We start from the raw sequence: 24410 nt of genomic DNA, 5'->3' as shown, positions 1-24410 counted from the left end.
CTTCAAACAACCCATGTTCCGATTATTAATGGATATTTACAGCTGTTTCTCTTCGTTTTGAGTTGTGTCGCATCAGAAAATGAAGGTCCTGAGGGCTTTACTCCCACAGAATTTACTCTATTCATGTCATTACTGTCAACTCTACTTTCAGAAGGCAGCTCTTCCCCAGTCGCATTTTGATTGACTTCCAACCTGAGGGGTCATTTTCTGGTAATATATCTGACAGTGTTTCTCTGCTATTCATAAGGCTTTCAGTGACTAAATATTCGGAAGTAGTTTGTCTCTCCTTCTCCTAGTCTGTCATCGTCTGGAAGCTAATCTGTAACCTGTCCACCGTGGATGACCCTGCTGGTATTTACAATATCCATGACATAACTTCCAGAGTTCTGACTCATAGAGAAAATAATTTGCACATTCATGTCACAGAGTCCCATTAGACGTTTTTGGCAAGGTTACTATTTGTTTACGTTAAGTAAGAGGCTCTCTTAATTAAAATATGCATGAGTAAATAATAATCTTCACATCTTGCATTAGTGCCCTGGGTTTAGCAAACAACCATTAACCATAGAGCCATAAATTGGTCTCTGCTACCAACTTGAGCAGACATTTGATCTGTATTTAACTACTCAGACTAATAGTAAAGCCACTTTTCAATACTGATTTGTGTCTTGTGTTTTGTTTTTTATTTTATTTTATTTTTTTTGAGTTCTTATTGTAAACTATTAGCCAAGCCTAGCTCTTTGCTGTAAAACTCAAGAAGCTGAAATTTTAAAACAGTTCCATCAATTAAACTACATTTCCATTTACCCAGGAAATGGTGGAGAATACTTTTTATTATTATTATTATTTCAAATGATTACCAATAACAAACTCCAAAGCCTTGAAAGACTTAATTGAATGTTTGCCAATGACCATGTTTGTTCACTTCACCAATCTTTCATTTGTGACTTCTTTCTTTAATTTCATAATGAAAGCTTTATGTACTCACAAGTGTTTTTTTTATCCTTTTGCTCAATTTAGGATGATTGTACTTTTATTTTCAAGATGATTTCCTTCCCAAACATGAAAGTTCCTGTAAACTAAAATTCGTCTTGGGACATTTTTTATTTTTTCAAAATGAGGAGTTCACAGATGCCAGTCACCTGCATTCTTGTTCAAGGACAAGGTCAGAGCAGTCTTTCTAAACACATGCCATCCTCAGCCACTGTGGTTTGGACTCCAGCCTCAGTGGGGTTCTTGACTTTTGTCCCCCACTGCTGAGACTTAGGGTATGCAGACAGGAATTCAAAGTTGAAAAGTTTTCAAAAATGATGAACCCACAAACCCCATGACTGTCACTTATATTTGTTTATTGAACACAATTTCACTACTTTTAATTCTGTCCTTTTTTTTCTGGAAGAACATGGAACCTATAATATAGCAGGACTTGAAGCACTGAAGGCTTATCTATTATGTAACATCAAATATTCTCTTTATCCATACAGAGATTCTCTGGAAACCTTCCTCACTACTGTCTTCCTATGCTAACTCCCTCCACTTTCTAAGTAACCCACATAAATCTTCTCATATGCTTTCTGTAAAATGTAAAATTTTACTATTCATCTTCTTATCTAGTCTATTGGCATACTTCTAAAAAAGCTGTTTCAGTAGAATGATCACCTCTACTGTACTGTAAGAAAATAGAAGTTTTGTGCAGATATATATTATTATGTATGTGTAATTATCATTCTGCATTGCACCTCTCTAAAAACAAAAACAGGTGCACTTTCTAATTTAAGACTCTTTGTTGTTGTTACAGGTCTATAAAAAGAAAACCGAGGCTGCAAAGAAGGAGTATCTGAAGCAACTTGCAGCATATAGAGCCAGCCTGGTATCCAAGGTAACCTGCAATTGTCTGGTACTGGGACAGATTCTGACCACTGAGATGCAGACTTTGATAGTAACTTAAAAGCTTTAAAGATCACTTTAGCATTTTCGCACAATTTTTTGTTGTAAAAGAAAAAGTAAATTTTAAACAAAGCAAGATGTTACAGAAATATTTGCTCATACCTAGAAGACCAGAGCAGTATCCTCTGAGCTTTGTGAAAATATTGTCTACCTGTGGATTTCTGGTTTGCTGGATTAGTCACAGCCCATTCTTACTTTTGAACTAACTTTCTATTTCCATATCCTGGGAACTCCCTCCCCTTTCCTGTTGGCCTTTGCAGAGGAAATGCTCCACCTTAAATACTAGCCTCAATGCTTCATTATTAGGAGGTAAGCCCACTACAAAAAGAGAGCCTACTTTTTTCATTTCAAAATAAAAACACCAGTTAAGAATATTTAATGCTTTAGAATATCTTAATCACTGGTTCTTTCTATTTAAAATATTCTAAAGCATTAAATATTATTCCTCAATGGTGTCTTTATTTTCAAATGAACAGATGTTATCTCTTTTTGTCCTTTCATTAGGAATCCCTGGGTGGCACAAGATTGGAGCTTCAAATGCACCTCTGAAGACAAGCCTGGTGAGCAGTTCTACTCTGCAAGTCTGGGGCTACCATACATTGGAACACACTTGACAACAACTAGCAAGAACAATAGCCTTTCTGTTACAAATACTCAAGAATTTTTTTGAAATTCTCATTGAAGAATTTTTGTTTTTTAATAGTGAGCCAGGGCTGACTCTATATGTAGTTGATACTGTATCATCTCAAACTTAGATTTAGCTCTAAACCTTGTGGATACTATCGGTTAGATGTTGGGCTGCTAACTGCAGGGTTGCTGGTTCAAACCTACCTGTCATTCTGCAGGAGAAATATGAGACTGTGTGCTCCTATAAATATTTAGTCTCAGAAACCCTGAATGTTGTTGTCGCTGCTGTTAACTTCTGTCAAGTCAGCTCCAACGCATAGTGACCCTGTATAGGCTTTCTGAGAAAAGGCTGGTGGGTTTGAACTGGCAACCTGCAGTTAGAAGTCCAGTGCTTATCCTACAGTGCTACACCAGGATTTTGTTGTTGTCAAGTGCTCTCGAGTCGGTTCTGACTTGCAGCGACCCGGATATGGTTTCTAAGGAGCAGCTGGTGGGTTTGAACTGGTGACCTTGTGGTTCACAGTCCAGTGCTGATCCTACAGTGCCACACAAGGATAGGGTACCTATAAATTGGAATCGACTTGATGGCATTGGGTTTGGGTTTAGGGCTGAGTGTGGCTTGGGTCTATGGACTTCATCCCACTCGCCCTAAAATAAAACATTTAATTTGGTATTCATAAATATCCATGTCCATTCTATTGACTCTAAAACAATTACAGACGGTCCCAAGGTTATGAACATCCAACAACCCATAGTTACGAACCAAACCCCATGAAGCCTATTAGATTAAAATTTTGCAGTACATACAGTGATTCATAATTACAATGTTGGTGCCACATTGTAATGCACATCAAAGCATTCTTATTGCTGTATTATTATGTTACAGATGTTTTAATGTATCTAGAGTGTTTCCTTAATGTTTATTATTCATTGAATAGTATACTATATGCTATATACTAAGACATTTAATGCAAATCATACCTAACTGTTCCAACTTACATATATATTTGATTTAAAATTAGTCTTAGAAAGAGAACTCATTCACAATCTGTGGACCGCCAGTATATAAATCAGTTTTTAAATGAGGAAAATATATACTGATTATGACTCCATGGCACTTAAGAACAACAAATGGTGAAGCAGAGAAGGAATGAGAATACAGTATGCAAATACCCAAAATTCAGTAGACCTTTAGTTTAATTCAACATTATGCCCAGCTCTAAAAACTAATGTTGTGGTAAAAGTTATTATTTATGATTAAACATAGCTCTCTTGTGTCATCTCACTATGGATCACTGACTTTTTAATTTTACTAACTCCTTTTGAAGCTATTTATATTTTCCGCTAATACTGCCTCACATTTATGTATAGATGTACAATTCACAGAAAGTGTTCAAAATTATAGCAGAAAATAAGGTAGCAAATATAAAATCCAGCCAGCTATCAGACAAAATGGTCAGGATTTTGTTACAGATGAATATGCCCAAAGTATAAGGAGAATTAAAAGCAATAATTTCCCTGTCTCATTCTAGATAATCTTCTTTTTGACATTGGTTTTAGTAATAGCATTGTCATGCAAGAAAATCAATACATAAATTCTCAATTCCAACACAAAGTAGTCTCAGTAATGTTATGCAGATTGCTGGTATACTATCATCCTTAACCTTTACTTTCTAAACAGGTGTCCTCAGATTGCTTTTAGCTCCAACTCTTCTTACTATTCAGTCTTAGAGTTGTAACTCAGAGTCTATGGCAATTTGTATAAATGCTGCAGATTGCCATTTCTGTATTTTAAAAAACCAAGCACTTTTTATATAGCTTATTCTGATGTTTTCTTCTCCTTGGCAGTAAGAATTTTGCTGGAGCTCTTAAATAACTATGGATGGACAGCTATCCATTGTGTTGTGGCACTGTAGAAATGCACTGAACCTCAAAGTTGATTTGAAACCCACAAAGTTGTGGGTTCAAACCCATCAGCTATTCCTCGAAAACCCTGTACAAGGTTGTTTGAGTCTGAGCCCAATCAATGTCATGTAACAACAACAATCTATTGTTTGCATACAAATTGAAGGAAAGCCACAAATATCCACTCCCAGCTAAACAAAGTAGCCCTGTGATGTTACATGAGAATGGATATTTGCAGTATAACTTTGTTGGCAGGTATAAAAATTTTACAAGCCCTGACTCATAGGATAAGCACTGGGCTGCAAACCACAAGGTTAGCAGTTTTAGCCCACCAGCTGCTCCGTGGGAGAAAGAGGAGACTTTCTGCTCCTGCAAAGATTTAAAAAGCCTAGGAAACCCTATACAGGATCACTATGAGTCGGAATCAACTAGAGGGCACTTAACAGCAACACCACCACCACCTTTTCATGATGTATAGAAGAATATGTAAAAATCCATTACTTTTCCATTTTATATTTTATCAGTGATAAAGAGAGCCATTCTTACTTGTGCATACATTTTTCTGTTACAACTTTTTGGGCATGTTATAAATGATAACTGTTTTCTGAAACATCTATATTGTTGTTGATCTTGAACTGCCAACCTTTCAGTCCAGTGCCTTAACCTGCAACACCACACCAGAACCCCAATAGACCTATAAGTACAATACAAAAGGCTTCTTGATAACAAGTTGCTCCAGATAGCCACCTGAGCCCCACTTACTCCATTCACTCATTCATATATTTATTTGGCAAATTGACCAGACTCAGAGGGCACAGGAAGTACTAGGCAAATGCACTGAGATCAATAATAAACTAATACTATAAGCACTGGATTATGAACGACAAGTTTAGTGGTTCAAGCCCACCAGCCACTCTGCAGGAGAAAAATGCAACTTTCTGCTCCCACAAAGATTTTGAAAGCCTCAGAAACCCTATGCAGGGTCATCATGAGTTGGAACTGGCTCAACAGCACTTAACAGCAGCAACAAATTGTATTCCAATGTTCATTACAGCACATTTCACAATAGCCCTAAGGGGGGAAATGACCAAAATAGGTATTAACAGATGAATGGGTAAACAAAATGTGGTATGTCCATCTGTTACTCTATCATAAAGAGAAATGAAGATCTGACACATGCTACCATTTTACTAAATGAAATAAATCAATCACAAAAGAACAAATATTATATAATCCCACTTACAGGAAATAGACAAAATACAGAGACCAAGCTTAATATTAGTCATCAGGGCCAGGAGGGAGGAGGAAAGGAGAGTCATGGCTTAGAGCCCTGACTTTCCTTCCTTGGCGATAGAATCATCTGATGGTTGCACAACATGATGAATGTAATCACAGTCACTAAATTGTACATGTAAAAATAGTTGAATTCATAAACTTATCTCATACATATTTTTACTGCAGTTTTTAAAATGTAAACTATTAAGTGATCAGATTCTTTGAGAATGTATTATTTTGAAGAAAACGAGTGAAAGATCTTGTAGGATGGTCTGGAAAGGACTCTTGAAAAGGTGACATTGGAGCTAAGGGTCAAAGGACGAGCAAGTGCTAGAAGGGAGGGTTAAGCAGACCAGGCAGCAACTAGAGGAAGGACAGAGAACAGAGAGGAGGTTCATGTGGCTTAACACTTTCTGCCATCAACAAGCTGAAAGCTTGCTGAAGCTAAGATGTTTGCTTCAAACTGAAAATACCAAACGATGTGAGATTCCAACACATTAATAGTATCACATTAACAACCATTTGGTGGTTGGCTTCCACCACCAGTTTCGGGACTTCAGCCTCAGTTTCTTCATTCTCCATGGTTGGTGGTCTTCTCTTTCTTAGTTCATCTTTGAGGTTGGCTATGAAATATGTAAGACCTTTGATTTGAAATAAAGAATGCCTGTATATACATATATGAGGAGGCTTCAAAAAGGTCATAAAGAAATTCAGTTCTTTTTTAATTCTGTTTTTCCACGAGCTTTTGAAGCCTCTTTCATATATATGGTGGCATAATAACTAAGTGCTTTGATGGTTAACTGCAAGGTTGGTAGTTCAAACTCACTAATGGCACTGCAAGATAAAGACTTGGCAATCTGCTCTTATAAAGGTTACCATCTAGGGAGCCTTAGGAGGCTATTCTATTCTGTCCTGTAGGGTTGCTGCGAATCTGAATTGATTTGACAGCATGCAACAACAACATATATATTTTGTTGCATGCTGTCAACATATATACATAGACTGATTTTAAGGAGTTAGCTCACACAATTGTACATCTAGCAAGTCTAAAATCTGTAAGTCTGGTGACAGTCTAGAAACACCAGCAGTTTGTGTCCTAAATCTACAGGTCAGGCAAGTGGGCTGAGAGTTCTGGCAGGATGTCTGTTTATGTCTTGTAGCAGAATTTCTTCTTCCTCAGGAAATCTTAGTGTTTGCTCTTAAGGCCTTTCATTGATTAGATGAGGCCCACCCGCCTTGTGAAGGGGAATCTGCTTTATCTGAAGTCTACTAATTCATAGGTTCTTTAGTTAATTATTTGCCTTCAAGTCAGCTCTGACTCCTAGTGACCTGACTTATAGCAAGGGGGAAAAAAAAGTAAAAAGTTTCACGGTAACTTCTAGACCAAATAACTGGATACCATGACTTAGCCAAGTTGACACATAAAATTTGGTGTGGTGCTGTGGGTTAATGTGTTGAACTACAAATTCAGGTTGAATCTCAAGATCCGTGGTTCAAGCTCACTAGTCACTCCTCGTAAGCCCTATACAGGGTCACTATGTGTCGGAACCGACTCAATGGCACTTAACAACAATGAAGAACAGAGCTTTGATGGCTTAAATGAGGCTGTGGTCCAGAATGCTGCCTACTTTCACCCACCTCCCTACAAGTACCTGAGGCTGACCAGAGCCTTGGAAAGGAATCTGGGGCCTGCAGAGTGTCTAGAACCACTGCTCCCGCCTATTCTATTTCTTCTGTGCCTATGCATCACCCTACAGCATGGCACCACCGACCAGAGGCATATCTAAGGTATGGCCTGTATGACACATGCCTTGGTTACCACTTAAAGAGGGTACCACTGAGCATTTTTTATTAGTAACTGTTGCAGTTTCCATTGACAACTGTAGTGCAGTGAATTCTAGACAGAGTCTTTGTAAACTCCCACTAAACATTTTTACCCAGATGGTTCAGGGTAGAAGGTGAGAGGACAGCTGACAGGATTTAATAATTCTGCTTTGAGTGGTTAGCTGAGTTAACTGTGACTGTAAAAGCCTGGAACTCTAACGTACATAAAACGAGCCATCTCAGAAGCAGGAACAGGATCTCACCACCCTCAAGGAAGGAATGCCAGGAGAGGAGCATGTCCTTTGGACCCTGAAATCCCTGCACATTGAATCTCCTCAACCCAGGACCAGAAATCTGTGACACCGAAGGAGTAGCAGAGAAGCAGTAACAGAGGAACCAAGAGCCAGAGCATGAGGCTTCCCAGGCTATAAAGCAAATAAAGCTGAGTGACGTTAGGCAGGAGGCTTTCTTACAGAGTGGGGTGTCTCCATGCACTTAATTGGGAGAGCTAAGTTTGCTGGCCTATGGGGTTAGACCTTAGTGCCTTCTGGCTGAGGCTTATGGTGGTATAATGTGTCCTGTGGGCATTTATCAGCATCCCTTAAAGAGCTTAGTTAATATTACCCAAGCAGAGAGGGGCCTGCCAGTGGGCATGACTGAAGAGAGACGGTCCTGACTGAAAGAACTGTAAGTTGAACATTTTTGGGTCCTTCCCTAATGAGCCCATAGCTGTGAGTTCTGTGTAACGACTGCAGTAAGTGACTGAACCCCACCCCCACCCCCACCCAATGAACCTTATTGAGTCCTGTGGGAGGGATGATCACTGCCACATTTTTTTTTGTCATCAGTTGTGAGAGATCATTCTGCAATTTAAAACTAATACTGTCCTATTGGAGAGTCCTTTCCTGACTTCAGGATTTCTTCTCCCTCTGCCTCCCTACCGCTTCTCCTGCCTCCCTGCCGTGTCTGCAGCTCAACAAGCCACCTAGCCCTGAGCATTCCCAGCTCCACTTTCCCAGCCCAGGCCTCCCATCCACACATCAAACACCCTCTTTTCCCATGAAATGTTTCAAGACAGTAGTGACTATTTTCCCTAATCTACCCTTCCTCCAAACTGGAAGGAAAAGTCAGAGGCTGGACAAGGTTCATGGTGGTGGGGGAACCTACAAGAACCCTCCCCCCATTTTAAATGTTCTCTCATCCATAAAAAAGAATAATTGAGTGCTCCAGGCAGAGTTTTGATTGTTGGATTAATTATTCAAGGTACACAGTGATGATGAGTATTTGCAGGGGCAACAGATGTTTGGACCAGTGGGAGAGGGAGGAATTCCAGTGCTTGCCATGTTGTTGTTGTTAAGTGCTGTCAAGTTGGTTCCAACCTATAGAAACCCTGTATAGGGTTTCCAAGGAGCAGCTGGTGGGCTTGAACCACAGACCTTGTGGTTCAAATGACTTTGTAATCCAGCTCATTAACCCACAGCACCACTGCAGGACTCCAATGCTTGCCATAGGCTCTACTTTTTGGAGATACTCCTCTGCCTCCAAATCCAGTGGCTGGCCTGCCCAGTGTTAGTCATCACATGTATGTAAACCCATCATGATGCAGGACAAAAATGAGCATCCGGTGTTGTAAAAGGAGACCTGGTGTGGCACTATGGGTTATGTGCTGAACTGCAACGTCGGTTTGAACTACAAGATTGGTGGTTCAAGGTCACCAGCCACTCCTCAGAAACCCTATACAGGGTCGCTACAAGTCAGAACCAACTTGATAGCAGTTAACAACAACAATGTAGTAAACACAGTCCCAGTCAGAGCTTAGAATAACCATTCCATTTTACACTCAGTAATGTAATGGGAGGTGTTGGCAAGATTTCAGCAGGGTAATCTATAAAAGCATCTGAAAGGTTAACGGTCACAGAAGAAGGAATTTGAGATTATACCCACTCCTCAGCTATTGACATCCTTAGTTTCCAAAGACCAATTTATTATGCAAAATTAGGCATTATGCAAACATTGAGAGTGACCACATCAGATCACGAAATAGAGAATGACTACATCATTATATAACTGTCAGATTACATCATTACATAAATGCCAAATCACTGAAAATCATGACCCAACCAAGTTAACATGTAACCTTGACCATCACAGACAGCATTACTCTCACCTCAAACCTTGGCATTCATTACCACCAGCTGCATGTCATCAATGTGAAAAATAGTCATATAGTAGTTTTAATATTTGCAGTTTAGTAAATACAAAATGTCAGATAATGAGATAGTCAATAAATGAGGTGTATTAACCTGAAAAATGAAATGTTCAGGGTTCATGCCCACAATGAGCATTAGACAGAGAGCAGCAGTTACTCATGTCCCATTTTCTCTGAATATTTAATAAGAAAATAAAATTTATTTCAGAATAGAGGGATATTGTAGTTCAAACCAGTTCAAACCTTGTAGTTCAAACCAGAGCTGGGGATATCATTAGATTCTGAAATTATCTGAGTAAACCATCTCTTTCCATACAGAAATTTATAATCAGTAGATAGTGTTGTAAGTAAGGGTTAGAGAAGACCAAGATATTTCCAAAATGTGCTTCTGTGTGGAAACCAGGGACAAGGTTAGAAGACTTCCAGAGGTTTCTACGAGTGTACTCCTGAGAGAGTCCAGTAGAGGACAATAAAATCCACAGAGAACTTATGTCAGATGAATCTAAGTTCAAATGATAGATTTCCTACTTATTAACTGTATGTCTTAAGGACAAGTTAAGTAAATAGTCATCTGTTGATGAACTAGACCTTTTCTTATAGATGTAAATGCTCAAAATTCTAACAGAAAGGGAAGGATTTTTCATATCAAGGATGAAGCCTGCCCCCTCAGTACACAGGGTTGATAGGGATGGGCAACTTAAACATTGGCTACCAAAAAAAGGGAAGCATAATAGCACAAAGTGACTGACTTACTAGCTTTCAAGAGAATGCTTAGTTTCAGAACCAGGTGAGTAAGGTAGAATCTCCATTGAATAGTTTTCCTCTTGTCTACATAGGTCTGGTGAATGGGGATGGGGAAGATGGGGAATAGGATTCTTTTGATTTAATAGTGAGTAAATGATTAATTGCAATTGTCACAACTGTAAAGGTAGAAGATGTGGGGAAAAAGGGGGCGGGGGAGTAGTTAAGTAGGAACAGAGGATACTAGTACCATCAAGAGGGAAGAACATGAGCTTACCCTTGGATCCTAAAGAGAAAAGTGGAGACCACAGAGGTGTTGGCACGGAGTGAGGGAGCAGCTGAGGACTCTAGGTGCATGGACTGAGAAAGGCTGTGTGCTTGCAGACAAGAGGCTGGCTTGAAAAATGTATCCTTTGGTCATTTAAACAAATGTATATTTTCTGTGTTTTGTGTAAGAAAGAAAAAGACAGAAAGAGAGAGAGAGAGAGAGAAGTAGTAAATAGTGCTACCGATGGTGCATGGAGGGGATTGTAAACATTGCAATGAAACACAGTATGATTGGTTGAGTGTAAAACTGATGCCCTGTAAACTATCACTCAATTCACAATAAAATATTTTTTAAAAAAGATGATAATGGAACCTACATCAAAGAGTTTCCATGAGGATAAAATTATAAATTACATGAAATGCAATTAATGAACCAGGACTCAGGAAGCTATTTATAAATGCCAACAATTGCTATTTTAGTGTTATTGGTAGGTGAGCAAAGGACTAAGAAAACATTCTATATGATTGAAAGTTTAGCTAGACCACATTTTGTCTATAAGACAATTTTAATATAAAGAAATATTTCAAAGGACATCAAAATGAAAGATTTTGCTTCAGAGGTAGATGGATGGATAGATAGATAGATAGATAGATAGATAGATAGATAGATGATGGGTAGGTAGATGGATGGATAGATAGATAGATAGATAGATAGATAGATAGATAGATAGATAGATAGATAGATGATATACATGTATGTTGTTAGGTGCCATTGAGTTGATACCAACTCATAGTGACTCTGTACAAAAGAATGAAATACTGCCTCATCCTGCACCAACCTCACAATCTTTGCTACTCTCGAGCTCATTGCTGTTGCCACTGTGCCAATTTATCTCATTGGGGGTCTTCCTCTTTCTCTCTGACCCTTCACTTTACCAAACATGATATACTTCTCTGGGGATCGGTCCCTCCTGATAATATGTCTGAAGTATGAGAGATCAAGTCTGGCCACCCTGGCTTCCAAGGAGCATTCTTGCTGTACTTCTCCCAACACAGATCTGTTTGTTCTTTTGACACTCCATGGTACTTTCATTATTGTCCTCCAACACCGTAACTCAAATGCATCAATTCTTCTAAAGTCTTCCTGTTTCACTGGACAAATTTCACATGCGTATGAGGTTATTAAAAATACTATGACTTGGATCAGGAGCACCTTAATCTTCAAAGTGACATCTTTGCTCTTCAACACTTTAAAGAGATTTGCCTAAAGCAATATGCCATTTGATTTCTTGATTGCTGCTTTCATGAGTGTTGATAGTTAATCCGAACTAAATGAAGTCTTTGACAACTTCAGTCTTTTCTCCATTTGTATGGATGTTGTTTATTTGGTCCAGTGGTGCTGGAACTCAGCCATTCCATGGGAGAAAGATGAGGCTTTCTGCTCCTTAAAGATTCGCAGCCCCAGAAAACCTATGCAGGGTCACTATGATTTAGAACCAAATCCATGACACATGGCCACCACCATATACATATATACAGATAAATATACCTTTATAAAAGAAGCTCTGGTAGCGTAGTGGTTATGAATCGGGCTGCTAATCTCATGGTCAACAGTTTGAAACTACCCCAGTTCCATGGGAGAAAAATTAGGCTTTCTGCTCCCATAAAGATTGACAACCTCGGAAACACTATACAGGGTCACTGAACTGACTCCATGACACATAACCACCACCATATACATATATACAGATACATATACCTTAATAAAGATAAGAAATCATCTAGATATTTAAAGACATCTGTGCAGGTTTCTTCATTGAAACAGTCCTCATGCCCTGCAAAGAAAACCAATAATATTTACTATTAACAAAAACTGGGGCTCCCTGACAAGCCTTTTTACATACTATTTAAATTCATTTTGGGTTGAGTTATTAAATCAGGCATTAGGAAATATATTTTTCACATAGATTCAGAAATTCCTAGACATTGAACTAAATGTGCTTGCTGAAAACAGTATATAATTTTAAAGCAATAGAACTAGCTTCCTTTTATCACATAGACCAGAACTTACATTCCCAAAATGAATGTTGCATTCAAAGTAGTCAACTTGGAAGGCTACAAACTTATTTTATTATTGCTCCTGGAGTTCAAAAGATATTTAAAACTCCTCTTTCTGAACTGCAGTCAGGAAATTTTTATGAGCCATGATAGAAAACCAATTTTGCTACATTGTTTTCACACCTCATTCTTTTCACCAAACTTCACCCAGACATAACCCACAGACTTGGCTTCAAGTGACTGTTAGCTGTTTCCAAAAATTCAATTCACCATCAAAAGACAAAGAGTTGTCTGAGGATATGTAAAACAGTGTTCCACAAGCTCTAAAGAGAATTCCAGGAGAAACGGTTCCAAATATTCCCATTAAAAGCAGTATTGTTGAAATAAGTGTACCACTTCTCAAAACTGCTAACTTGGAAAGGGAGCCAGCATTTGAATGAGTGCATTCTGGCAAGTTCAATAAAAGTAATCAGATTCATACCTTTGTAAGCACACATCACCTATGGGGCTTCATTTCTATCTTAAGGAATAGTACATGAGTTGTCACACCAAAATTTAGAGAGGACGATGGAAGATATTTTTTAAATGTATAATACAAGACAATATTGATTGAATTAATTGGAAAAAAAAATGCTCTATTGCCATGAGCAGTAGTGCAGAAATAGTAAATTTGAAGCAAATAAAAGGAATGATTTTATAGATGAAGTTAAACTTACCGAATTTATGCCATGAAGAGCTATTGAGACAAACACTGGACCAGAATTTGAAAATGGGATGGATCATTTTATAGCTGTTAACATAAAATTTGCAGCTCTGTAAGACCAGAGAGTGATTTAAAGATAATAAAATCTCATGCTTCAGGGTGTAAGTTAATCACCTGCAAGAACCAGAAACATTTTCCTTCCAGAAATAACAATGCACAATTGAGAAGGTGCATAAATTTTGTTTCATTTCCAGTGTTGGTCAGTGCTGAAAACAAGAATCAAATTAGATGGACTATTAATTTGATTTGGTTCAGCAACTCCTATATTGTTGCTTCCACTGAGTTTTATGTCTTATATTTATACTTTGCTATTTTAAATAACAATTGCTTTGTCAATCTTTCATTTTTATAGCACATACCATCCCAGAATGCAGACATTTAGAGCCTATGCTGTATTATCATCATTATACAAAGTAAATGGTACTGAAACAATCTTGAGTAATCAAAATGTTGGTTAATAAGAAGTATCTTCATATTCGTAGAGTTATATCCTTTGTACATTTTACACATATCCAAGTAAACTCTACTGAGAAGACTCAAACTGTCTCTATAGCCCACCCCTCCATTTTGTTGCAGAAAATGTCTTTGAGAATCAGTGACCCTACCTAAGACAAACAGAAAATAGAACATTCTAGAATAGAAGCTAAAAGCAAAAACTCATTCCTGCCATGAAAATGTCAAATTCAAAGATTGCTTTCAGTATTGCATACACTGATAAATTTATCAGGAGACTGACATAAGATAATACATTCTAACTGAAAAAGGTTAATGTGTTTGAAAGTAGAAACAGACTTAAATTATTTAATATGTATGAGAAGAAAATTCTAATTTCCAAATGTATTGTCATGAAGTGCCATCTAGTCAGTTCCAACTCATAGCGACCCTGCATAGGGTTTCCAAGTCTGTAAATCTTTATGGAAGTAGAAAGCCTCATCTTGCTCCCCCAGGTGGCTGGTGGGCTTGAACGGCCAACCTTGTGTTTAGCAGTCCAGTGTTTATCCTACAGAGCAACTGTGTTCACAAAATGTTAGGTATAGAACTTATATACCATATTTAACTTGGAAAATTGTAGCCTTGCTTTCATAGTTTAGTTGGAACAAGTGATAGAATATATTAGATTTATGATTTCATCATATTTTCATTTAAGCAGCTTATGAACTCATGGCAGTTTGCTGTTGCAAATGAACTTAGTCTGCTTATCTTCCAAAACAGTAAAATAGCTCTGTAGTTAATAGATGGAATATTATATTAATCTGATTAAGATTTAATCAGAAGCGAAGCTAAAAATGGACCTTTACTTAAAGACACAAATTCTCAAAATATGAGCAGGCTTTCCTGCAGCCTGCCAGGTGATTCCCTAAGAGCCAGTGAGGAGTAAAGGGAAGGTGCCTATCAAAGGAGCCATGGTGGTTAAGTGACAAAAGTATTGGTCTATCAGCAGTTTAAATCCACCAGCCACTCTAGGTATGAACAATGTGGCAGTGTGTTCCCATTTACAGACTTGGAAACCCTAGAGGGAAGTTCTGCTTTCTCTTACAGGGTCACTACCAGTCAGATTTCACTCAAGGCCAGTGTGTTTCGTGTTATAGGCTATGAATCCTCGTCACTTCTGGATGGGCTTCATTCATACTGAGAATGGAGAAGATGGTGGAAAACATCTCTCTGATGTTCTGTGAATGTTCAGATTCTTTAAGGCTTCTTATTATTCTGTGTTCAGCCAGTTCAAGAAGTAGTATGTGAGCAAAAGCCAATGGTACTGAAGGAGGACGTCCAAGGTGCACTGAAGGCATTGGCAAAGAATGAGGCTCTGGGAATTACTAAAATACAAACTGAAATCTTTCAACAAACTTACATAGCACTGGAGGCACTCACTTATCTATGCCCCAAAATTTGGAAAAGATCCATATTTGCACCCATTCCAAAGAGAGATAATACAATAGAATGTGGAAATCATCAGACAATATCTTTAATATCAGATGCAAGTAAAATTTTGCTAAAGTTAATGCAAAAATGCCTGCAACAGTACATTGACTGGGAACTGCCAGAGGATCAAGCCAGATTAAGCTGAGAACATGGAATGACATATCTGATGACATCAGATAGATCGTGGCTGAAAGTAGAGAATACCAGAAAAATGTTTACCTTTACTTAATTGATTATGTAAAGGCTTTTGACTGTGTGGATCATGACAAGCTATAGACAACATTGTGGAGAATAAGTATTTGGAACACTTAATTGTGCTCACGAGGAACCCATACATAAACGAAGAGCAAGGAGACATTGAATGGTTTAAAATCAGGAAAGGTGTACACCAGGGTTATTCTTTCATCATAGTTATTCAATCTGTATGCTGAATAAACAATCCAAGAAGCTTGATTATATGAAATAGAATATGGCATCAGATTAGCAACCTGTGTTATGCAGATGATACAGCCTTGCTTGCTGAAAATGAAGGGGACTTAAAATGCTTACCGATAAAGATCAAAGACTATAACTTTCAGTATAGGTTGTACTTCAATGTAAAGAAAACAAAAATCCTCCCCACTGGGCCAATAAATACCATCATGATAAATGGAGAAAAGATAGAAATTGTCAAAAAATTTATTTTGCTTTTATTCACTATCAACACTCATGGAAGCATCAGTCAAGAAATCAAATGATTTATTGCATTAGGCAAATCTATTGTAGACGTTCTCTTTAAAGTATTCAAAAGCAAAGGTGTCATTTGTGCAGAGGTGCACTTGGCCCAAGCCATGGTATTTTCAGTAGGCTAATATACATGTTAGGGTCCTGGTGTGGCGCTGTGGGTTAAAGTGCTAGACTGCAAAGTCAGTTTGAACTGCAAGGTTGGTGGTTCAAGCTCACCAGTCACTCCTTGGAAACCCTCTACAGGGTCGCTATGGGTTGGAACCGACTCAACGGCACTTAACAACAACAACAATATACAATATACATGTTAAAGTTGAACAATGAATAAGGAAGACTGTAAAAGAATTGATACATTTAAATTAATTGATGCATTTGAATTATAGTTCTGGAGAAGAATATTGAAAGTACCATGGATAGAGAGACATTGGAGTTCTCATCCATTGTCGGTGGGATTGTACCATGGTGCACCTGTGAATGTGAATGGACTTAACGGCATGTAACTACCACCAACATCACTGTAAAAACAGTTTGGTGATTCCAAAAGATATGTTAAAGATAGAATTACCATGCAACCCAGTTAAGTCCACTCATTGGTTTATAGCAAAAGACTTGAATGCAGGAATGCAAACTGATACTACTGTTGTTAAGTGCTGTAGAGTCAGTTCTGACTCACAGTCACCCTGTATTGGGTTTCCTAGGAGTGGCTAGTGAGCTTGAACTGCCAAACTTGCAGTTCAAACCGACTTTGCAGTCCAGTGCATTAACCCACAGCACCACACCAATATTCACAGCAGCATTATTAAAACAGCGAAAATATGGAAACAACCAAAATGCCTGCCCATCAGTAGATGAATGGATAAACAAAATGTGGTATATAAACAATGAAATATTATTCAGCCATAAAGAGAAAGGAAGTTCTGGCACATACTACAATATGGATGAACTTTGAAAAAATTATGCTGAGTGAAATAAGTCGTACACAAAAGGATAAATATTGTGTGATCCCATTTACATGAAATAACTAGAATAGGCAAATGCATAAAGATCAAAGTTTATTAGTGATTCACAGGGGCAATTGTGAAGAGGATACTTATTGCTTAAGAGGTACTGAGCTCTGACACATGTGGGGTCTCCAAGAGTCAGACTCGATCAACTTGATGGCAACTTTTTTTTGGTGTTGTATAGTCATTTCTTTGTCATTTGAACTCGATGGATCTTTGACTAAATATGAAATCTGTTGTTGTTGTTAAGTGCTGTCAAGTCAGTTCCGGCTCATAGTGACCCTCTATAGGGTTTCTGAGGAGCAGATGGTGACTTGAACTGCCAACCTTGTAATTCAAACTGACCTTGGGTTCCAGTGCATTAACCCACAGTACAACGCCAGGACTTCAAATATGAAATTAGCCCTCTGCAACAGGATAAGAAAAAGGGAGTGTAAACAATGAAAATGCTTTCCAAGTTTAGTTAAGCCTAGAGGCATCCAATAAACATATTACAGTGACAAAAAATAATGTATAATCTCCACATATAGAGGACTTCGAAAAGATAATTGAATAATGGAATTAGAATATAAAAATATAAGATTTATTTCTCAATATAAGCTCCATCAACATGAAGACATTTTTGTAAGGGGTGATACCAGCAATTTAGTCCATCTCTCTATCACTTAGGAGCCTGGGGATTTAACCATGCCAGTGCAGTCTCTTTTACATTTCTAAAGGAACGGGTGCCCTTGAAAAAATTTTTTTAAGATTAGGAAACAAAAAGAAGACAGACAGAGATAAACCAGGACTTTAAGGACTTCCCATCAAAACTCTTATAAGATTGGTCTTGTTTGATGAGAAGAAGGAGCAGAAGCATCTTCATGGTGGAGAAAGACTGGTGAAGCTATCCTGGGCATTTTTCTGACAAAGCGTTGGCTAGCTTTCTCAAAACACCCTCATAATAAGCAGATGTTATCATTCTTTGTCCCTTGTTAAAGTCAGCAAGCAAATGCCTTGAGCATCCCCCCAAAACTGTTACCATGACATTTGCTCTTAACAGGTCTACTTTTGCTTTGAGTGGACCACTTCCACCTCTTGGTAGCCATTGCTTTGATTGTGCTTTGTCTATCAAGATCATACTGGTAAAGCCATGTTTCATTTGTTACAATCCTATTGCAGTTCCTTCAGGAAATGCTTCAGGATCTTGATGCCATTGGTTTAAATTTTCCATTGAAGGTTCTGCTTTTGTCTACAGCTGATCTGGGTGCAACAGTTTTGATACTCATCTAGCCGAAAGTTTGCTCAACTTAATTTTTAAATTAAAAGTGTGTAGACTGAATCAGTTGAGATGTCTATGGTGTTGGCTGTTTGTTGATCATCATCAGTCCTTTTCAGCCAGGGAACAAACAAGATTAATTGTTTCCTCGATAATTGTTGTGGATGATCTGCCAATGCAGACTTCATCTTTGACATTGTCTTGTGCCTTCTTAAAATGTGTCACCTATCCATTTTCAAGCAGTTAATTTCTTTGGGGTATTGTCTCCATACACTTTTCATAAGCATGAATAATGTCACCATTCTTCCACATAAACTTCACTATAAATCTTAGGTTTTTTGGGGGTATTTTTGCTTCCGTTTTAGCAGAATTCATGTTGCTCTGATAGGGGCTCTTTTCAAACTGATGTCTTAGACTTCTTAGTCTCTCAAACTGGATCCTGTTCAGACATGTTATAATAAGTTAGTAAGAGCTTATTTTGGTAAAAATCATTTTTAAATACATGCATAATTTGTTCATAATATGACTTTTACATGATTTTTTTTAGGAACCACCTATATACAATGGTTTTTGAGGTATATCAACCAAAGTGCATGTTTTCTGATTAGAACAAGTCATTGTTTACACAGCCTGCATTAAGTCTTCTGACCTTTTCCTTGAATTGTTCACTACTCTGCACATCAGCAGAAAGAATTTAATAATGGAAGCAAAAAAAAAAAAATTACTTTAAAGTTTTGCTTTGTTTTATTTGCTTGAAAGTAAAAGACTGTTAGTTCAGGAACTGTATACAATAAAGCTTCCTAGTCTAAAGCTTCCCCTAAAGTTTTTTTTTGTGAACGCTTTTTGACATTTTTAATGTAATACCACAGCTGAGGAGTCTAGACATCCAATTTCTATTCTAGAACGTTACATTCAGCAGTGACGTAGAAGCAATATTATAACAAGAAGACGCCTTGGAAGGATTTGAATTCTTTGGGTACAGCTTAATATATATATTATGCATGGAGTATAATGCCGTCTTGTGGGACCACAGGTTTCTGTGTTTTCTGATTAGAACAAGTATTCATCCTCTAGGTAATATATTCACCCAACCCATTCCCATCCCCTTGAATTGGCACACATATATAACATAGTTTTTTTAGTTTACTTTTAATTTTTCTAGATTATTGGGGAGAAATAAGTTTTACGTCTAGAAATATTATGAGCTGACTTAGGAATATGAAGTTGCCAGCTTTCAGTTTAATATCATTGTGTATGACGGCCCAGCTTCTCCAGTCAGCCACTGGTGATGGGCACAGAGCAGAAGGGATAGAAAGGAGCCCTCACAGGCTCGACATTCCCTGCAGTGCAGAATAACCTGCAAACAGAATCAGCAGGACAACAAGGTCCCGGAATAGGGCATCCAGGCTTCTTTAAGCCCTTGTTTGGTAAAGTGACGTTGTCTCTGGAAAGGCATTTCAGAATTATTTCTTCAGCTGGGTTCACCTTCCAAGAGTTGCTCTATAGTGTTGTACTAAGCCAAAGTAGAGGGTAGGCTCATGAGAGAAATGCCTCAGGCTTAATTCTTGATCTTTTTGAGCTTCCACTAAAATGTCTAGTTTTTAAGTGAATTAAAAGGTTGTCAGGAATTGACCATGTGAGAGTATGGGAAAATTGGACAAAATTATATTAATTTATGATACAGTCTAAATTTTCTGTAAGAGATTTTTTTTTTCCAGTTCATTATGGGGAACAATTTATCACCAGCTTTTAAATAATGTAGATAAGTTCTATGGTTACTTAGAAGATATATTAATATAGCTTTATATGACTTCAGAAAGGTATTTTAGGAGTCTTTTTCCTCCACACTCATTCCCACTATCCAGCTTCGTTTTCTTTATACAAATCTCTAGGTCAGATTCTTTGAGAATATGAGAAGAAAATGGGGGAAAATTAAAGATACTCAGTAGAGGAGCTCTGAAGGTCAATTACTTTAAAAGTGTAATGCATAGTACATTAGTATTTCCTGCTAGGGCTTACTACCATTCTGTCCTCCAACCCAGACAAAGATAAATTTGTCCAGATGACCCCCAAAATCAGAAGTTCAGAATTTATTGGGAGTGGGATTTGTCATAATTGATTACTATAGACTTCATAAAAGAAATCAAATAATATCAGACTTAATAACTTATGTTACAAGTGATGGTGGAAGAGTTTTTAGAGGAAAGTCTGGAGAGTCCTGGGTCATGTGTGTTGATTCATGTGAAGATCTATGACTAAACTCACAAAACTTCCACTCTGAGGAAATAATCAGCCTCTTGTTTGTTTTCTCCATAGAGCTATAGTGAACCTGTTGATGTTAAGGCATCTCAACCTCCTCAGCTGATCAACTCGAAGCCATCTGTGTTCCATGGGCCCAGCCAGGCCCACTCAGCACTGTACCTAAGTTCCCACTACCACCAACAACCAGGAATGAATCCTCATCTAACTGCCATGCATCCGAGTCTCCCCAGGAACATAGCCCCCAAGCCGAATAACCAAATGCCAGTGACTGTGTCCATAGCGAACATGGCTGTTTCTCCCCCTCCACCTCTCCAGATCAGTCCACCTCTCCACCAGCATCTCAACATGCAGCAACACCAGCCGCTCAGCATGCAGCAGCCCCTCGGGAGCCAGCTGCCTATGCAGGTCCAGTCGGCCTTACATTCTCCAACCATGCAACAAGTAAGTGCTGGGCATGGCCTAAATTCAGCATACCCCCTCTTCCTACATGCTGAGGCACTCTGTTTATCCAGAGGATGGGCATGGCTCTTGTGCGATTGAGCTGATTTCTGGTCATGGTGACAGCCCATGTTGTACAGAGGAGAAGTGCTCCACAAGAGTTTCTTGGCTGTAATCTTTACAGAAGCAGACTGCCTGGTCTTTTCTTCCATGGCACTGTTGAATGGGTTCAAATCACCAACCTTTCGATTGAAAACATTGGTACCACCCTGAAAGATAGATTGTTCCGTTCTTGTATTTTAGTGCACAGAGAGAAAGAACTAAAGAGATTCAACAAATACGGCTCTGCTGGCTGAAAAAATACAATTTGTACTTTATAAATGGGTGATGAGTTTGGATAGCAATATGCAATCACAAGAATTGATAGTGTACCCATCGATGATTGCTGATTTCTTTCCCATGATAACCATTTTGCCTCACCTTCTCATCACTCTTTTTTGTTTTCCATTTCTTGAGTGAAGTAGTCTGGTTATTTTAAGATGCCAAACACTGTCAATGATGTCTTTGGGATCAAGAATTTTACTTAAAAAAAAAAAGTTGCTTGGAAGATGAGAAAGTCTTTGACTGGCACGCCTGTTGAATCCAATAAATGCAGCATAATGAAGTCAGGCTCACAGTTTCTGGGCAGAAATGTCTTATATGGTAGAATCTAAAAGGCCCTCAGAATGGAACATTCTAGCCAGAGTTTTCCTTTAAAATATATGTCGGCTTCCAAATAGACTAGAAAACTCAGGAAGGCTGAGTACCCGCCTCTCCACACCCCAGATTAGTAGAACCACTTGGGTGCAATCTTCGCTTAAATTTCTTTGAATTCAAGTATTAACTTCCCTTTTGAACTTTGATGTTATTTTAAGATATAAAAGTTAGAAACAAATCATATAAACTATATTGCACTGAATGTAAAGTCTTAAAATCTCCTAAACACTTTTGAAAACAGATTTTAAAAAAAATCACAAATTCTATGAAATACGGCTATAATTTTTGCCAGCAAGTACACTATAGTTCCAAAAGCTGTGTAATTAACTATGCAAGCACAGCCTCCTCCGAAAATTGCTATCTAGTCCTCTGTGGAATTTGAATTCATAGTCGGAGTAGGGTAGTAGAAGAGCAAGGGGAGTAAGAGGATTCGTGTATGTGCAATCTCCCTTTTCATTATTACTATCCTGGGCAGGATTCCTGAGAGCTGACACTAATAAACCCAGGACCTTTTCCATTCGCTCATCTTATAGTTCTCAGGAAATGTGTGGTACCGGTGCTTCCATTATCAGCATTTTACAGATGAGGAAACCAAGGCTTGGCAGAATTTTTTAATGTGCTCATAAACTCAGAACTGGAATTTAAACTGGGGTCTGTTTAAAAAGCTTGGATTATTAAATTATTATTATTATTTTTAAAAAGCTTGGATTATTAAATGCCTACCTTTCATTCTTAATTATTCTTATAGAACATGAACTATTTCTTATTTGACTACCCAGATCTCCTTAAGAATTTTGTTGTTATTGTTAAGTGCCATCGAGTTGCTTCAGACTCATAGCTACCCTGCATAGAAGCCGCTGGTGTGTTTGAACTGCTAGCCTTGTGGCTCAAATCCACCTTGCAGTCCAGTGCATTATTCTGCAGTGCCACATCAAGACTAATCTTTCAATCTTAGTTAGTTCTATAATCAAAATAGTTATGGTATTACCTGAAGGAACAACAACAACAAATTATTATGAGAAGTAAAGGCCATCATCTCTTTTCTGGAATCTTCCTAACTGCCCCGGCCAAGGATATCAATGAAGCTCTGATGACTTGGTTGCCTTCTTCCAGCATACTGGGGAAGACAACTGGGGGGGAAGACCGACTCCCACTCTCCTGTCTGTTCATGATCAAATTTCCATTCTTCCCTTCAGTATTCACTTACAACAAAGGAATGTTTCTGAGGCATGCATGTGAATCAGTAGTGTCTGGGCAAAAATATAATAATTTGAGGGACCGTTGTATACGTTGATCCCTTAGTTGAGGGACCCTTACCTCATCAAGACCTAGCATGGGGCTACTTCTTCTCAGAAGAAGGAATATCCAAGGCTCAGTACCTCCCCAAGATGTAAACTAGAAGGTTGCCTTTGTCCAGAAGAAAAAACTTAGAGATTATACTTTTTTCTATTCATACTAAGACCTTGGATGAACAGGCTGTGATCCTAAAAGGTTTTCATGTTTCACACTTACATAAGGTCACATATAAAAAATCCAAATTTTTTTTCTTCATAAAGTATCTTCACTGAATGGGAAGAACCAGAACAGATTACACTGGATAAGTTATCCACTTGTCTTTAAGTCAGTTCTGTAAATATGTCACAAGAAGTGCTCTTACAAAAGAGCTGGAAGGTCCTAAATTCCATTTACGTGATAGCTGAAGACAGAATGACGCAAATTCAAATGGAGAATAAATGGCCCAAAGACTTTGCTGGCTGAAATCACTTTGAAGAGTGCATCAATTGTGAGTGGTAGTCCATCATTGCTGAATAAATAAATGATTGAGTGAATTAAGAAATAAAGTAATTGTATGCATGTAAAATAGATGGAATTATTGTTATAGAATATCAATTCCTTGGAAGTTTTTATAAATTTAACTCATTCAAAAGTTATTAAATGATTTTGTAGCATGTGCCAAGCCAATCTAGGCTCTCAGGATTGATTGGTGAATAAGGCAGGTGAGAAGCCTGCTTTGTGACGCTCCCATGGGGGTGCGGGTAGAAGTGGATTTAGAGAAACACAAGGGAGTTCCTGACTTACAGGACTCTGTTTCCACAACTCTGACTTAAGACAGAGTTGTGGGACTAATGATAAGATATATTTTAAAAGGATAAATAAAACAAATGGGTCCTATAGTCAGGGATGACCTGCACTGTATAGGATAAGCACTGGACCAATTACCACAAGGTTGGTGGTTCAAACCCACCAGCTGCTGTTGGAAACCCTACACAGAGTTGCTATGAATGGGGACAGATTCAAGGGCACACAACAACAACAACTTGAAGTTAAGATATACTGAAGAAGCATAGCGGGAGATAGACTGCGTGGCTCCTGCAGGATGGACAGTGAAGCAGAAGGCCCTTCTCCAGAGGCTGCCCTCCAGACTTGAAG

General features: G+C 38.2%; 1 protein-coding gene across 1 annotated transcript in view; it reads left to right on the top strand.

Annotated features, from left to right (window-relative positions):
* Nucleotides 1-24410, top strand: part of TOX (thymocyte selection-associated high mobility group box) — a 496032-nt gene that overhangs the window by 463141 nt on the left and 8481 nt on the right. Inside the window, exons 6-7 of the mRNA XM_006876961.1 lie at nucleotides 1799-1879; nucleotides 20841-21227. Coding sequence (XP_006877023.1) covers nucleotides 1799-1879; nucleotides 20841-21227 — 468 coding nt within the window. The remainder of the gene's footprint in view (nucleotides 1-1798; nucleotides 1880-20840; nucleotides 21228-24410) is intronic.

Source organism: Chrysochloris asiatica, unplaced genomic scaffold (genome assembly GCF_000296735.1).
Source record: "Chrysochloris asiatica unplaced genomic scaffold, ChrAsi1.0 scaffold00437, whole genome shotgun sequence".
Lineage (NCBI taxonomy): Eukaryota > Metazoa > Chordata > Mammalia > Afrosoricida > Chrysochloridae > Chrysochloris > Chrysochloris asiatica.
This window is presented reverse-complemented; position numbering and strand designations above follow the sequence as displayed.